The 18,207-nt window shown below is 34.5% G+C and overlaps 1 protein-coding gene, 1 non-coding gene and 1 pseudogene across 3 annotated transcripts in view; all 3 read right to left on the bottom strand.

The window, feature by feature from the left end:
* Positions 1–18,207, bottom strand: part of AP1G1 (adaptor related protein complex 1 subunit gamma 1) — a 61,930-nt gene that overhangs the window by 8,695 nt on the left and 35,028 nt on the right. Inside the window, exons 7-20 of one of the 2 annotated variants that reach the window (XM_015587761.2) lie at positions 17,993–18,001; positions 15,564–15,659; positions 14,853–14,933; positions 14,556–14,654; positions 12,671–12,726; positions 11,389–11,502; positions 8,817–8,957; positions 8,058–8,112; positions 4,471–4,593; positions 4,184–4,273; positions 3,081–3,208; positions 2,035–2,139; positions 1,216–1,357; positions 914–1,040 (exon numbers count right to left, since the gene is read on the bottom strand). In XM_015587761.2, the coding sequence (XP_015443247.1) occupies positions 914–1,040; positions 1,216–1,357; positions 2,035–2,139; positions 3,081–3,208; positions 4,184–4,273; positions 4,471–4,593; positions 8,058–8,112; positions 8,817–8,957; positions 11,389–11,502; positions 12,671–12,726; positions 14,556–14,654; positions 14,853–14,933; positions 15,564–15,659; positions 17,993–18,001 (1,366 nt within the window). The remainder of the gene's footprint in view (positions 1–913; positions 1,041–1,215; positions 1,358–2,034; positions 2,140–3,080; positions 3,209–4,183; positions 4,274–4,470; positions 4,594–8,057; positions 8,113–8,816; positions 8,958–11,388; positions 11,503–12,670; positions 12,727–14,555; positions 14,655–14,852; positions 14,934–15,563; positions 15,660–17,992; positions 18,002–18,207) is intronic. The other variant, XM_006909826.3, reaches the window with a different exon arrangement.
* On the bottom strand, positions 5,257–5,375 carry LOC112478275 (annotated as a pseudogene).
* LOC112478266 lies at positions 11,023–11,108 on the bottom strand. Its single transcript, XR_003045756.1, has one exon. It is a non-coding gene; the product is annotated as a small nucleolar RNA SNORD71 (small nucleolar RNA).

The following is an 18,207-nucleotide window of genomic DNA, read 5'->3' as shown; positions in this document are numbered from 1 at the left end:
AAATAATGCATATTGTCTATAAGATGTTTTAACTATGGGATTGTTATTACCTTTCCTTATATCCAGTATAGATTTGGCATCTGAGGATTTGAAATTGACTATTTGTTAATGACTCAAAAATATATAAGAAATAGCATTCTGAAATTTTGTTAAGACACAGATATAAACCATAAGCTCTGGGAGGCTGCTGTGTTAGGAAAAAATCATCTAACCTGTGATAGTCTAGATGACCATCCAACATACTTATCCTATGGCTGTTTTTTACTTGAGGTCATGTATACTATAACTGTCCATTAGACTTTTAAAGAAGTCATTTGATAGAAATTATACGCTATAATGATACTCTTGGACTTAGGAGTTCATAATATCACTGAACACATTGATTACAAACGTCTACATAAACAAAGAAAAAATACAAATGGAAGTTATGTTTGAATATTACAATTATGGATGATTTTTCTCTTTCCATTGCTTTAATAACAAGGAGAAAGGGAGGGAGAGTGGAAGGAAGGGAAGAAAATAGTAGGTTGATAGCTCTCCATTCTCCACAAATGGCCACAGCTCTTAAAAACTAACCATGATTAAAAAGAAATCTAGAATAAGTGATGTCTTGGGACACTCATTAATAGCAGAGGTGACTTGGAATATATTTCTTTTCTAGCCTGAAAGGGAAAGGCAAAAGACTACGAGTACTTTATTCTCTCCAAATTAAAAACTGGACTTTAAGGAATCTCTAATCTCTAGAACATTAGTATGGCGGCTTATATTCCAGATGTGAAGATTCTAGTATTGCTTCTCACTTAGCCATTCCCATCTTCAATTGATTCAAGTGCTAGAAAGACTATGTTCGGCATAGTTTTTCCTCAAGGCCTTTATCTCTGTGTAAGAATTAAATAACTCCAGTCTGGCTCACCTGTAAGGTTGATGTCTCCCAGCAAATCAAGAAGTTCTCCACCAGCAGAAGCTGGTTTGCTTGTAGGCGCAGTCGGAATAACAGGTGTTATGTCATTTCCTCCCAACAAATCCAATAAATCATTGGCCTAAATAAGAAAATAATATCTCAATTTATCAGTCATTTGCCTAATCTTTCAACACTTAAAAAGAAGAAAGAGAACCATCAATCAATCCAGGAACACTGAAGGGAATCAGCTAAGAGATGACTTATAAAGAACTATAAGATCATCAGGGTCCCCAGATAAGTAAGTGAAAAGCTACCTGGCTGGTAGGCTGTGGCCCAGAGGGTGGTGGTTTGGTCTCTAGTGGAGCTGGTTCTGTCTCTCCATTCGTTTGCACAATCTCAGTAGGGCCATTTGTGGTCACTTTTTCCATGACAGGCATTCTCTCAAGCAGGGCAGACCTGGAAGAATCTGAAGTGGTTAAATTCTGGGCAGTTAACCTAGGTTCCCTACCCAAAACATTCGCTGTAACCACATTGGAGCCAAACACGAAGAGCCATCTCCCCTCCCCACCCCGCACCCCCAACACACATGCTGAAATGGAAGGTGGATTACCAGAATACATGACCTAAATTCCTGGCTGGATAAAGAGCAGGCAAGAAACCTTGAATGGACAAACTGTCCATCTAAATCCCAAGAGACTGAGATTTCTCAGTGGTAGAGAAATTGGAATAAAACAAAGGTAAATCAATAGGTGTGCAATTAAGAAGACACTGCATAACAGAAGAAGGGGGAAAAAAGATGACATGCAACAAAATGTTAATAGTAATAATATTTGAATGAGATTCTCTTGAAAAACTACAACTGCAACTTATTAACTAAATAAAATGGAAAAGGAAGCAAACTTTCCATACCAAAAGAAAGGTGAAAAGGGCAATGAAAGATCACAGTTAATTCATTTATTTAGAGGCTAGGCAGAATAGAAGATGAACAAAACAGAAGCAGTCAAGCAATTAGAACTAAATAGAGTTAAGTCAAGTTCATAAAGCACAAGGAATGAGCCTCCTTTATAGATTTACCACGACAATTTGTTCGGGATGTTAGGAGAAACATGCATAGCTTAGTTTCTTTCACTTACCTCATATGGTCATATTTCTTAAAAAGTGCATTATATTCTACAGCCCTCTGCTGGAGTTCCACATCAATGCTGCTTCCATAGATGGAAACGACTTTCTTAATTCGGCTTTGGGATAAAATGACAAAAGAATTCAAATAACCCCCCAAAAAGTTCATAAACAAGCAGACAGAATAATGTTTAAACCAGAGTTTTCTGGTTAAAATTTTGAAATACAACTTTTCTAAATTTGCATAGTCTTTTAAAAACATCTTTCCCTTTATCTTCATTCATCCAACATATACCTCAACACCACCATTCACCATTACAACTATTCTACTTGTAATGCTAGCTTTTTGTCTGTTAAATAACCTATACCCTAAAATTTACTAGACAAAGGTATCAATTATTAATTTGCTAAAAAAGAAACTTATACTGTTCATATTCTCTGTAATAACTTTAAAAGAAGCTTTCTTTTATCAACAACAGGGGCATAGCATCAGAGTTTTATCAACAAAGAATCATCACTTGATACTAAATTCTTCTAGTTACAACTTAAAGAGAGTCAAAAATATAATTTTTCACAAGGCCTTACATTAAAAAGTAAAGCAGAAAATCTAAGAGAACTAAGTTTGCCTTATATATGCTTGGCTGGGAAACTAATCCAAGAATGGACTTTTATTCAAAATAGTAAACAGCAAAATTTAAAGATTTAAACACCAAAGCCCTCACAATTTCCTTCTTATTCAGACATCTCAAAATATTATAACCAGAACCCTTATATGGGGAAATAACTTTAAAAAGAAAAAAAGGCATTAGAAATATGATTTTTAAAAAGTAACTTTTTACATTCAAAATACTCAACAGTAGAGTGGGGGGGACTAGAGGGAGCAAAGTACAGATGAAATAAGGATTAACCACGAAAAGACGGTTGTTATTGTGGAGTAAGAGGTATATGTATTTCATTTTACTATTCTCTCTACTTTTGCCTTTGCTTGAAATTTTCCATAATAAATAGTTTTTTAAAATTACGAAACAACCTGTTCACCCTACTTTTTCTCCATACTCACTTTACAGTACAGGTGAATCGAGTAGAAAGCTTCATAATGGCAGTGAGGGCATAACCTCGTGTCACGGAAGTGGACATATTAGAGATTAGGACACTTTCTAAAATATCCAACACTTCATCTTCTGTTACCTAGGAAATAAAAAAAAAAAAAAAAAACAGCATATAATGAATTTTAACAGTAAATCTCTAAATCTGATATCAAGTCACAGGATGCCACCAGAAAGACAATCCTCCCATCATTACCAAGCTTTTAACACAATCTGTGCTTTGCCAGGATAACTGTCCAAGCTGATCTATTAACCAGAAGCAGGTAGGAGGGAGGCAAAAAAGAGTGGAAAATATCACTGGGGGCTGAGAGGCACATTACAGCTTCAAGAGGCAGAAGCAGACGAAGAAAAGAAAGTTACACAGAGTTCAAGTACTGTTGCCATAAATTCTCCTATAGTCAGTCCTTTCATAAGCAGATGAAAACGTGGCTACATGCCTAGTTTCTTGTTTAAATCAGCCAGAGGGTAAAAGAAACAATATAATTCAGAAAGAAGGGGTAAGGAGTGGATCCTAAGGTGGTTTTAGTTTCACAATGTCCCAATAAATTCCATCTAAAAAAAGGGCAGGTTTCCCAATATAATTATGGTATTACTTCTTTCAACCCTTTTCCCGTTGAGAAAAAAAAAGTGCAGCTTGCAGCCGGCGTTAATTTAACATCATGCGTAGGAATGGTACATTTCTAGGATTTGACATTTTCAGCGATCAAGAATTACTATATTTTGTAAATGGAAATACCACTACTAAAAATATAATGCTATAAAAAGAATGATGTCATTTATTTCCAAAGACTATCAATATACTAGAGTGATGTGAAAATAATAATAAAAGCAAGATATTTCATGACAAATTTTGGGGTTAAGGTTAGGACTGTAACCCACGAGTTATCTCAGGGTAAACGCTGCAGCCCCAAGCGCCACTGGCAAGTATCCTTGGGGCAAATGGGAAATGAGTTAAAAGGTTTTCAGGGAATCAACCTCAAATCCTCAGAATACACTACGCTCTTAAAACCAAAAACACTATTTTTTCCTATCTTTAATTAAGAGTGACAAGGAGTACCTGAATAGGCTCTTCTTCTTCACATTGGCCAGATACGAGAAGATCTCCATATTCACCTATACACCATGCAGCTACTTGTACCAAAGGTTGCTGTCAAAAGAAAGTCACCATTTATTGTTTGTCAAAGATCTCAATCCTTGGAAAGATTAATGCAAATCATAGGTCATCTAATCCTAAAGGTTAAAACTGAGGCACATCTAGAGAGTTAGTAATAAGAACATACCAGAAAAATAAAGTATAATTTTCTCCCCACTAAAGTAGGAAAAAAAGACAAATGAAGCCCTTACTTGAGAATAATCACCAAGAATTGCTTTGTACAAGCGCTGGACAGTATAGGCATGCATCTCCACACTATTGGTTATTAACTGGATCAAGTTGGGGACTGCATCGTCACGAACATAGCTTCCTGCCTAAAAGGAAATGCAGACAGTTACCCCTAGAAACACACAGTAATGATAACAAATGCTGGCTATTATTGTTGCTATTTAAAGACTATTACAAAACACCTTCAAAGATAAAATTGGTTTCAATTCTCAGCTTCATAAGCAGCTCAAACTTCAAAGTTTTACTTATTTAAATGAATATTCTAAGTTTTTTAATTTTATAAAAAATAAAATCTCTTTGTTTAAAATAAAAGAAACATAAAGCTTTAAAATTTCAAGAAAGAACTTTTCTATACAAAACAGTTAAAGATTTCAAAAATTTCAGAAGTACATTAACTGGGAACTTAATTACAACAAACTCTCCCTTCCTACAACTCCCTGACACCAATGTTAAAATCATATGAGCTAGCCGTAGCCATGTTACTCTGGAGGACAGTGAGAGGAGTGTACTCGAACAGCTCCAACGGGGTCTATTAAATAAGATGATAAATAAATAGTAACTTTTTAAAAACTTGAATTTAAAATCTCACATTGTCTATGACAGAGTTTATAAATACAATCACAGGAATGGAAAATATTTTGTGCTGAATTATCCACACTATTTCTTTTTTTTAGGCGAGGCAACCCTTGGTTGACCTCACAGATTGCAAAGACCTTGTCAGCTTATAATCCCTTATTTTTATTTTTTTATGCCTACAGCATCTGGTTTTCCTAGGTGGTCTCCCAACCAAGTACTAACCAGGTCTGACCCTGCTTAGCTTCCGAGATCAGACGGGATCGGGCTTGTTCAGGGTAGCATGGCCATAGACCACACTATTATTTTTTAACTCAGTCTCTTTAATGTCCTCTTGATCAGTAAAATCTGAGATACTATTTGACACTATGACATATGACAACCTAGCTAGCTGCACAGGACTTACAAAGAGTGGAACCTGTGCCTAATACCAACCAACCTTGGTCAATCTCCCATGACTGGACAGAAGAGCACACATGATTTACATGACTGAGACGAGGCTTAACCATGTGTACTTTGGAAAGAAAAAAGGAAAAATAAATGAAAAAGAAAAAGAAAAATAGAAAATTCCCAGGTGACTGAGCTACCTACCTACTCTTGTTAAGAAATACAAAGACAGTCTAAGGCCATATCACCCTGAACGCGCCCAATCTCATCTGATCTCGGAAACTAAGCAGGGTTGGGCCTGGTCAGTACTTGGGTGGAAGAAATACAAAGACAGAGGAAGAAGTTTGGGGAAGTGGTGAAAAAGAAAAGGTGGGAAGCTACAAAGCAGGTTATATGTGGTACAACTTAAATATTTACATTCTTATGGGAGAAAGCAGAGTGTCTGAAATAAGAGAAAGCATCAACATGATCTAACTGACATTTATAGGCTGCTTCATCCAACAACCATAGAATACATACATTCTTCTCAAATTCTCACGGAACAATCACCAAGACAGACCACATTCTGGGCCATAAAAGATATCTTAAATTTAAAAGAACAGAAATCATACAAAATTAAACTGGAAGTCAGTAACATAAAGATAGCCGAGAAATCTCAATAGTTGGAGATTAAACAACACACTACTGAACAACACGAGTCAAAGAAAACATCAGGAAACTATTGACCAGTGTTTCTCATGAACATGAATGTAAAAATCTTTTAAAAATATTAGCAAATCCAATATAACAACGTATGAAAAGAACTATACGCCACAATCATGTGGGAATTCTTGTAGGTATGGAAGGCTGGTCCAACAATCAAAAATCAGTTACTATAATCCAGCACATCAGCAGGCTAAAGAAAAATCAGATGATCGTAATAAAAGAACATAGGTCAACAGAAAAAAATTAAAAGTAGGAGCATTTTAAAAGATGGTTTTGATAAACATTTTGATAAACATTTCTCTTCAGGAGCTCTATTTCTTCCCTTTTTTGAGCCTTATAAAAACTAAAAAAAAAAAAAAAAAAGTGTCCTGACTCACAGTTTTTGAGAGGTATGCTATTTCCCCATTACTAAATACATTTATTAACTCTTAATCTTTTACAAAATTAAATTATAGGTAAACTAGAAACCTAGTATGTCACAGACAGAATGTCACAGTAACAAATATATATATATATGTATATACACATCTCATAATTATAATAGCATCATTTCTACCTGCAGATGTTTCATAATTTACTAAAACCAATGGCCATTTGGAGACTTCTTGTTGTTTCCAGTTTTCCCGTTATATAAACAAAACTGGGATAAACACCTTTATATATCTTTTGTACACTTGTTCTTTTACTTTTCCAAGATAAAGTCCTAAAAATTGAATTAATGTATTAAAAAGGTAAAAATTAAGACTTTTGCTACATGTTATCATCCTGTATTAGAAAGATGCCACCATTTTATACCCACACAAAGAGTACTACCTATTTCTCTATTTTCTAATACCAGGAATTAGATTAAAAAATATAAGTGAAAAGTGATAACCTTACTATTTCTCTACTAGCAAGAGTATTTTTCAGTGTTAACTAGCTAGTTCTTCTTTTGTGAATTTGTCTGTTCAAATGCCAATTTTTCCATTAGGGTATTTGATTTTTCCTATTAATTGTAAATTATTTATAGATTAAAAATATTAATAAGCTATAACATATTATAATGAGTTACCCCCAGTTGTCACTTGTCTTTTAACTTAGCAGATTTTTTTCCCTTTTGCTATACAAGTTTTAAATTTTAATATGGTCAAATTTGTGAATGTTTTCCATTATGGTATCTACTTCTGGTGACATAATTAGACACAGAAAGTTATTTTCTTGATATGCCACTACGCTATCATCTTAAAATATTTAATCTCTATTAATTGAATGATAAACAGAAAAGTTCCAAAATTCTGGCAGTGTACCAATGAAAGAATACCTTATAAAACTGTAAGTTTAAATCCAGAATAAATTTACTCATTCAAAACCTTCCAATAGCTTCCAATCATATTCAAAATAAAGCCCGAACTTCTCTGAGGCCCTAGATAATCTTGCCCCTGCATCAATGCTACCATTCTCTGGCTTCATTTGTCTTCGTGTTCTCTAAGCAGGCCAGGCTTGTTGCTAACTAAGGTCTTTGCCACACTTGCTGTTCCCTCAGATTAGCATACTCATTCTCCAAATCTTTGCATGGCTCATCAGTCCACTGAGGTCTCTGCTCAAACGTGACCTCTGCTGAGTGACCTGCCCTGACTGCCCCACTTGAAATACTTGGCCCACTGTCCCATATTCCATCCTGCCTGGCCATCATCATAGTCTCTCATGCTGCTTTAGTGTTTTTCACATCATTTTCCCCTGTCCAACAGTATAATACATTATTTCCCCATGAATTCCTATCTCCCCCACTAGAAATGCAAGTTTTGTGAAAACAAGAGCTTTGTCCGCAAAACCAGCACAACCAGCACAACCAGCTTAATCAGCACAACCAGCACTTAGTATATGGTGACTTTAAAAAGCTACTTACCGTTGTCAGGACACGCATAATTGTGTCTATATGCCACCGTTTGGAAGGTGCATACCTAAGAAAATAATGGCACCAGGTGAAAAAACTGGAACCTGTAAATTATACCGTGCTCAGTGACTTTCAAAAATCCTGCCTAAAGTCTTTTTTAAGTTCACTGGTTAAGTGATTATATTTAGAGACATTTCACCTTCAAATCTAGCAGCAGTACAGATTTCAAAGGGTGATGAAATGGCACACTGTCGAATGCAGACATTTCACATGATACTGCACTAGGAGTTGCTGAAAACTGGGACTCTGTCTCTAGTTTCTCAGAAAACAAATCATAAACAAATCAGGAGAGGATAGAGAAGAAAAAAAGGGGGCTGTTCCCAGACCCAGGCAAACACCAGAACTAGGGACTTGTTCCCTTAAATTCACAGTGGAAAGTGGAGAAATAACTATACTACCAAAATCTTGAGGTAGTGGTTCCTAAAAATTTTAAACAGAACCACAATTCAGATGCTTTAATTTTTCTATACTGTTCACTAAAAGGGCCATCATAGATGAAAGGTTAAAGAGAAAACACAGGAGATTTTCTAAATGCGGGAATTTTTTGTTCTTAGCATACTTAAATGCTGGCTATAATGGCCTCAAAGCTAATTTCTAATTGGGAACTTGAAATGTGTTTTAAACATGTTTACAACATTCCCCCCATGTTTTGAAGATGCTCTTAAAAGTTCCAAGCATCTTTTATCGATAAAAGTAAAAATTAAATCTTACTTTTCTGCAGCAAGAAAGATTCCAGATGCACAGTCTGCTTTAAATTCCGGCTCACATGAATCCAGAAAATAAAGTAATTCTTTCATCATGCCTCGGATATTATTCCCATTTACCAGGGCAAAACTCAATTCCATTGCACGCCTTGCAAGGGAAAAAATTAAGGAAAAAAAAAGTTACGACATTTACAGTGGGAATGAAACAGAGACCCAGGTATGTGCTGAGCACCAAGCACTGGCAGATGTGTTAATTTCCTTACATGATCCTGTGATCCCAGCCTTTGCACGTGAGATAACCAACATTATCAAAGTTAGTTTTTCTATTTTGAATCTTTATTCAAAACTTTTCTTCAAATATTCCTAAGAGAGATGCTACTAATGACCAAAAATGTAGTTTGAGTTCAACAGTCTATTCAATAAAGCTAAAATTTAAAATACTTAAAAGGCTCAAAAACAGACACAACAAAATTATTACCCAACGATCACATCTCTATGCATTATTCCTTAAAAATGTAATATATAAAATCACTATACTCTTTTATTACACCTGCTTCTGTCCAAAGATGATGTAACACAATTTTTATCAAAAGGTATGTGAAAAATTAGAATAAAAACAAACCTTGAAGGTATTACACTATGTGCACTAAGTCAGACAGAGAAAGATAAACACTGCAGGGTATCACTTAAATGTGGAAATAAAAGAACCAAACACACAGAAGCAGAGACTAGAATGGTGGTTACCAGGGTCTCGGGAGTGTAGGAGAAAGGGAGATGTTGGTCAGAGGGTACAAACTTCCAGTTACAAGATGATTAAGTTCTGGGAATCTAATTTACAGCATAGTGATTAAAGTTAATAATACTATATTACTGACTTGAAAGTTGATAAGGGAGTAGATCTTAAATAGTCTCACCACACACAAAAAAATAGTAATTATGTAATGATGGTGTTAACTAATGCTATGATGGTAATCATTTTGCAAAATATAACTGTGTCAAATCAAAGCAATGTATACCTTAAACTTACATAACGTTATATATCAATTTTATCTCAATTTTATCTCAATAAAGCTGTAAAAAAAAACTGAAAGGAAGAATGAGGGACGTGAAAAGAAAAAAAGGCATGTACTATGAGGGCAAATAAAAATTTCTATAACTGTCTATAAAATTTGGCAACCAAGGCAAAAAATGGAAATGTTTAACATACAAAGGTTGTAAGATTACTTACTATATGCATCCTTTCATATTTGGTCAGTAACTTCAAACATGGTATATAAATTGACTTTCAAAAATATCAACTTAAAATTAGAAAATACTTTCATCTTATCTAATTTAAAAGCAAGAAAAAAATCCTTACAGAAATACAATAATAGCTAATTCTTAAATAGTGTAGGAGAAAGTACTTTACCTATACTAATCCAGTTAATCCTGCATGACCCTATGAAGTGGGTACTCTCGTGTCTGCATTTTAAATATGGGACAACTGAGGCACCGAAAAGTTAAGTAACTAGACCACTTCTATTAAAGGCAGAGGCAGGATGGAAATAAAGCAGTCTGGCTCCACAGTTTCAGCTCTTATTGATATAGTCTGTCAAAGAGACACACATTTTACTTTCGAAATGCAAAGCCCAGTAATAAGCTCTAGAGGACCACCACAAATATGAGTCAGAAGGCCTAACTTCTATCCCCAGGTCTGCCTTGTATAAGGGTTAGGGTAAGGTTTAGAGCAAGTCGTTTGGTTTCTTATATATTTAAACAAATCTGTTAACTGAGGATAGAATTGCCTTATCTCACTGGCTTGTTCTGAGAACTAACTGAGAGGATGCTTGTAGATATTTTGCAAAGCACTGTGAAAGTTGTTACTGAGTCTAAGTTTTATCTTTAAGTTGCCCAGGCACTTAGCATCTGTTCTTCGCAAACAAAAGGAATTCAATATCAATAAACGTTTGTAAAGTGAATGGTTTCAGATCATTTCAAATCTAATTTGTTCTGGATTTGAACATACAACCAAAAGTTCACTGAGGCCAGCTATAGCTGGGTTTTACAAATATCTACAATTCCTCTAAAGAACAGAGGAGCAGAGTTACTCCACCAAGGAAAACAAGGTATACCTTTTGAAAGTGCTATCTGCTGCCTAACAGTCATTCCTAGATGCAGTGTTCTAAGAAACAGCTGCCTCTAGGATCTTAGGGCATAACAGTACTGTGAGAAAACGTGTGCTGTCAGCAATCTGAGTTTCAGCATAGTGGTAAAACACTTAGCCGATGGATCACTCCATATTTTCATCCTCCAACACACAAAGCACAGTACCTCTGTCAAGTAAACTTGTGCCCAGCTTATCTTCACCTGTTTTATTTATCAAAGAACCAAACAACTTCAGTGTGTGTTGAAGTATGCCTTATTGGCCCCCTTCACTGACTTAAACTTCTCCCTGCCAATCCTTTCTATGAAAGGATTTACTTTGCAGGGAATTCATATGTGCAAATGATAACTAAACACATAAATGTCAACATTCTCACTTTCAAAACTATTACAGAGTTAGGTAGGGCAGAGACAGAGAACTATCAATAATCTGTTACCGTTTTATTGAGACATCCAAATCTTTTAGACAGTCCACAATTGTGCTTCTGTGCCTCTGTACTGCATTATGATCTGTCTGCACAGTCTTCAACAAAGATGTCAGAGCTACATATCTGGATGAAACAAAGTTGCAGGACAGAATGAAAATGTAAAATTCAGTGTAGTTCTCTGCCTAAATAATGACAAAAAAATGTCTAAAGACTAAAGGAAAGCATATATTTTTAAACATATGAAAGATAAGACAATGAGTACAACGTAACAGTTTAAAGGCATTAAGAGATGCTACAATTTAAAGTGGCAACCAGAAGCAGCCTTAGATTTAGATTTGTGTTCATAGTCAAGTCTATTTAAACTTCTAAAAATGACTGACTCAATTCTTTCAAGTTCTTCCAAACAGCATAACAAAATAAGCACATAGTATGCCTTTTCAGGCCTTAATTCCAAATGTAAGAGGAAATGATTTCAATTATATCATTTGTATTTTCTCTTTTATTTGATACTAGTACCAAAACTGCTCCTCCAAAAATCTGAGTTTTAAGATCCAAATATTTAAAAATTCTTTTGGAAGGAGAAGATAATTCAAGATACCAAAATGATTATTTCCACATTTTTTTCAAGATTAACATTACAAGAAAGAAAAATTTCTCCTAATTAAAGAAGAAAAAAGGCAAGCAGGATATACTACACATATAGGAAAGTAACAAAATAAAAGATAACACTGATAAATTCATCTACTTTTAAAAACTAACTGGAATTCACAGAGACATTACAGGTTTGCGACCTGAAATGTTATATTTTTCTTCTTAATTTAGAGCAGGGGTCAGCAAACTACAGACACCTGCAAAAATCAAGCCCTCTGCTGTCTGGTTTTGTAAATCAATTTTTATCATAACATAGCCACATTCATCATTTACATAGTCTACTGTTGTTTTCACACCAAAAGGCAGAGTTGAATAATTGCCAGAGACCCGAAGGCCCACAGAATCCTAAAATACTGACCATCTGGTCCTTTATAGAAAAAGTTTGTAAGCAAGTAATTTTCACTCCTGCTTTATAGTAAACCTGCTTTATAAACAGGAGTGAAAATTAAACCATGAGGCAAATTCTCAAATTCTTCACAAAACGGTAGTTTTAAGACCAGACTAAAAATAGAAATCCTGAGTGTCCCAAGTTGAAGTCCTAGATATGTCACTCAAAATGTGTGTAATCTTAAGCAAAGTCACTCTTGAAAAAACTGAGTTTATAATAACAAAATACAAGACGTTTTTTCAGTTGACTTACCTAATATTCTTGTCATTGTTCAATAAGAAACGACCCAGGATATTTATGGCTAGAACCTAAAGAAAAATAGCATAGGTTAAAAATCTAGGAAAATTAAATATTTATATTGTTTAAGAATCACTTTCTAGTCTCTGATGGGTGCCAACTATTTAAAGGTGGTAGTTGGCATTTTTTAGACTAGAAAGACAAAAAGTTCTGAAGGTAAGTGATAATGTTGGTTGCACTACCATGTGAATGTACTGAAATGCCACTGAACTACAGACTTCGAAGTGGTTAAAATGGTATATTTTATGCTATGTAAATGGTATATTTTATGCTAATTCTACCATAATTTTTTTTTAAATGATGATGGCCTCTACACATGAACATGAACTAGCTCCAGCATAATGCAGGCCAATATACATATGTTACCAGAAAGGTGAGGAGAGGAAAAGAACTAAACCTCAGTTATTTTGATACTGTAATGTTAAAGACAAAAAGAACTACACACTAATGCTATATTGTAGTTATTAAATTTGTTTCTTGCAAGACTATGGGTTAGCTACTCTTATATTAATAAGTGACTGAAAGAATGAATAAATTCATGAGGGAGAAATCTTCCCTATAGAGGAATTCCAATTATTTAATGAGGACAGAATGCAGGAAATAGAAAAGTATCATTAAAACACCACCCTAACAACTGGTGCAGACACGATCCTTTAATGGATACTAAAATTGATGAGCAAAAAGTCCAAAGAAAACAAGGTATCTGCAGTCTCAAAGTGTCTCCCCCAAATATTTTTAATTACGAAGGGAAAAATAACAACTTTACAGTGGAGACACACAGTAGATACCACCTTAACCAAACCATCAAGGTTATTTTCACCATTAGTAAAGTGAGACAAAGAAATAGCAAGTACTTCCTGATAAGATACTGAGACAGGCACATCACTTCTGTGATAGTCTTGCCATAAAAGCATAACTTTAATCCAGTTATGAGAAAATATGAGACACAGCCAAACTGAGAGAAATTCTAAAAAATAATTGATCAAAAGTCATGAAAGATAAGGAAAGATGGAGAACTGTCACAGATTGGAGGAGACTAAGGAAACGTAACAATTAAATACAAGGTGGAATCATGGATTGGCTCCTAGAACAGGAAACAGATATTAAGAGAAAAATTGGTGAAATCTGAATAAAGTGTATAATTTAGTTCATGGCATGGTACTGATATCAATTTCTTAGTTTTCACAATTATATTATAGTTATGCAAGATGTTAACATTAGGGGAAGCTGAGTGAAGGGTATACAGAAAGTCAACTGTTTCTGCAACGTTTCTATAAATCTAAAATTATTTCAAATAAAGTTTTTAAAAGTTGCAAAGAAATACACATGTACGAACACATTTAAATATGGATAAAACATCTCTGGAAAAAATATATCAGAAAATGGTTAACTATTTTCCACTAGAAGAATTAAGAGTCTACATGTGTAAGCTACAGGCGAACATTTTCTTCCCTATATACCTTCTGTACTGTTTGAGTTGTTTCACTTTATGTGTTTATTTCTTAAATAAAAAAAATTAATTCAAATATGATGTCTTGTCTTGTTTGAAGTGATGAGAACTCAAATCATGGCTCTAATAGAAGCTTATTCTGAAATGTTTCCTTCACTCAACAATACCTATATATCTAATTATAGCTAAGATCTTCCAAACTTTATTATAATCAATATTAAGCCTTCAATAGGAGAAATACTTCAGATACCAAAATGCAGCACTATACATTATGCATCATTCTTTCCTAAAGTTAATTTTCAAATGAAATTCATTTTCAGAGTACTAAAGTCCAAGTCAATTATTTTAAATGAAATGTTTAGGGAGAAGAAAAGACTTAAAAAGACTTACCCGCAGTCCACTCTCTGACTTAATATCCATGATAGTCAAAACTGTTTCATAAAGAATAGCATTTCCTACATTTTTACTAGTCTCCGTATTAGTGGCAACCTGAAAAGACACAGAAGGCAGTACATAAGTGATAAACGATGCTTCCAAAAAATAGCCAAAGGTAATAAGAGGCATTTTGTGATTGATTATAGCCACCAGTGAGGAAACAAAATAAAAACTGCTCCATATAACCAGAATCACTCTACTCCCTGCTATACTAAGGTGAATATTTAATACAGTGCAAGTTTGGTCACTCACCTGTGCTAATATATCATTCATAGCTTCACTTGAGTCATCATCATTTCGTCCTAAAATTCTTAATAACCGCAAAATTCGTACCTAATATGCAAAATATGAGAAATGTCAACAAATTATGTCTGACATAAAGGAATTTCGTTGGTATGAAATTCAAATAACTTAAATGAAGTCTTAGATCTCATTAGAAATGGTCAAATTTCAAGCAGGAAAAAAATTTTAATCACCTTTAGAGAAATTATATATCTTTCTGTGTCTTAATGATGTTATTAGACAACCCACACTTTGCCACTCAAAGCTAAAGGATACCGCGGCCTACAGACCTATAATGCAGGCATACCTCGAAGACATTGCGGGTTTGGTTCCAGACCACCGCAATGAAGTGAGTACTGCAATAAAGCAAGTCATAATCTTTTTGCTGGTAAAAGGTTTTATCTTCCATTTGTAAAAACAATGCAACATCTTTGGAGCACAATAAAATGAGGTACGCCTGTATATTGATAAGTCTCTATGTAGTACAGAATTTTGACTATTAGAACCATAATTTCATTTTATTAATCTAATAAAATACAGAACTGTGTCACTAGTCACTTATTAATGTAATCGGTTAACTACCAAATTTCTACCCGACACTAACTTAGGTGGAAGGAAATGATCTATTCCAAAGGTATTAAACTCATATATGATATATCCAAAACTTTCTTTAAAGCTCACCTGCAAAAAGGGATCACTGATACCAGAAACATCATGTTCTGGTGAATATCCGGACATGATGAGGTTCTTTAGAATACGAACTAATTGGGGCACAAGCTGTAGGGAAGAAAAATGCATCAAAGAACAGTGAACATCAAAGAATTTCTCAAGAATAGGCAGGTAATTTGGCTTAGGAAAAGGGTACAAGGGTCTGAGTCCAAGCATGTTCTATTGATAAAATATACTAGTATATTGTTAATATTCAAAGATATAACAGGAGTATTTTTGCCAAAAACTCAAGGAGTAGTAAGTATTTTCTCTGAATTTAAAAACTAGAATTTTTTACTCCAGAGTTATACATGCAAAGATACTACAAAAAACAGTAGGTCAGAAAGCCTATGGGAACCAAGAAAATAGACGCCCATGGAGCATATTGAATTTCGACTGCTATAGAACTTGACATACCTAGGTGGCACAAACATGTTCAGTTTATATTCATTCAAATATCTGGATAGAGTGCTCTCTTCAGCAACACATATACAAACATCTGAATACAAAATAGTATCATACCAAAAATACTGGTGATCTTATTAAAATCATAGTTTTAAAATATACTATCTCAAATAGAGAAAAAAATTATCTCAAGATAGGGCTAGTTATGTCTTTTTCCAACAAACAACAGGAAATATAAAAGCCTCCAACGTTGACCAAATAGAAAAGACACATGAAAACTTTACGTTTCATCTAAAGAAGATATCGAAGCCATAAAAATTTTGTTTCTCTACTGTTAACTCATATGACACAATTTTCAGTAAAATTTAATTTTAGCACTTAATTATACAGACTGATCTGTGCCCTGTTTTCTTGTCTTATCTTACTAATGAAACTATACATTCATTATGGTCAAAATTCCTTTCTTGTCCTTCCTTTACTTTGTCCATTAGTTGTAACACATAGTAGAAGCAATTGTATTGTCAAACTGAACTTAAAAATGCTTTAAATATTATTCATTTCATTCTGTTGATCAATCACTTAATGTTAAAACCCTACTCCAAAATATATGCCACAATAGGAACTTTTCCAGTCTCCAACTAAAAACTCAATTTCGCTAAATAAACAACTCTAAATACCTAAAATTTAGAAGAGTCCACAGTGAACTGAATCACCTCTCTTTCTGAGGCAATCAGAATAGCCTTAATTTTGCTGCAACTCGATTATTTTTTCTTATTGTATTTGGACTCCGTCTCCTTCCTACTCTCCAGCTCTAAAGGGAACTCAAGATCAAAACAAAAGTCAAAGTATGCCAAAGGCATGCACTCAAAACATTCACAAAGTCCACCTCGAAATACAGAAAACATAATCTACGCAAATTTAAGTTTGGCCATAACATTTCAGAATTGATTCATAAACAAAAATTTAATTTGGACAATTCCAAGATTAAAACAAATCCAAGCCATGGAGACCTGTAAGTTCTAAACAGAATCCACATTAAATCTGTCAACTGTGGGCAGATTTACATTAGAGGTAAGAATAATATGATTTTACACACTCCTTTAAAATTAATGTAATAAAACCAGGATCATCTAAATACCAAGCTCTTGCAGAGTCTCACCATACTTTCCAAGGGCCTACTTTTTTGTACTACACATATCCCTAACTATTTTTTTAATCTAGTTCATATCTTGGAGAAGTCCTTTTGCTTGGGCTACTAAATTTAGAAATTGTTTTATTTACTGCCAAAAGGCCAGCATACCACATAAGATCACCCTGGGACAAAAAGCACAAAGGTCTAAGTGTTCAGCACACTAATTCTTGGAACTCAGCTTTATTGTTCAGACGAAGATGCAAGTTACTAAAACTGATGACAAGACAAACAAAATAAGATGACAAAGGGAAAGGCTGCAGCCATGAAAATCAGTTGATGCCCACCCGCTCTACCTCAAAATCCTTTTTATATTTCAAAACTTCTAGGTAAGATTAAGTGCAGGTAAGGGAGAAATAAAAGCTCTAAGTCTGAACTGAAAGCTCAGAAGTACACACAGAGCTTTTTAAAGTATGAAGTTACTCACATATGGCTCCAAAATATCTACTTCAAAAAGAAGCAGTGTTTTGTGTCAAGGCTCCAAACTGATCTAGAACTGCCATCACCAGGGCCCTGGGAAACTGCTCAAAGTTTCTCAAGTGAAGATAAAGGAAAGGCAGAGAAGGAGGCTTACAATTCAGGAAAGGCTGCAACTGAAATCCAAGGCTGACTTTGGAGTCAGGAGTTTAAGACACAAGACAAAACTGGACTAGGGGGTTAGCCAAAAATGCCATAATGAATAATTCATATTATTAAACACAGCTTCAGCATTAGTATATTTTTAAAAGCCACATTTGTGGATGGATACACAAAAGCTACTAAGGACCTAATGCCAGCATGCACCATCTAAAAGAGGGTTAATTCTTACCTTTTCATTCTAACATACAGCAGGATTCCAAACAGACAACAGGAACAAAACATACAAAGCAAGCATTAGGGACAGATACGGGTCTCATACTTTTTTACAATAATTTAATCAAGACGTGAACATCTGGGGCGGGGGGCAAAAAAAGAACTGCTATTAGAGTCTCATTAAATCTAAAGTAGAAAGTAAGCCCCATTTATGGAGTGATCAGCACCCTA

The sequence above is a fragment of the Pteropus alecto genome, unplaced genomic scaffold, assembly GCF_000325575.1.
Source record: "Pteropus alecto unplaced genomic scaffold, ASM32557v1 scaffold42, whole genome shotgun sequence".
Taxonomy (NCBI): domain Eukaryota; kingdom Metazoa; phylum Chordata; class Mammalia; order Chiroptera; family Pteropodidae; genus Pteropus; species Pteropus alecto.
This window is presented reverse-complemented; position numbering and strand designations above follow the sequence as displayed.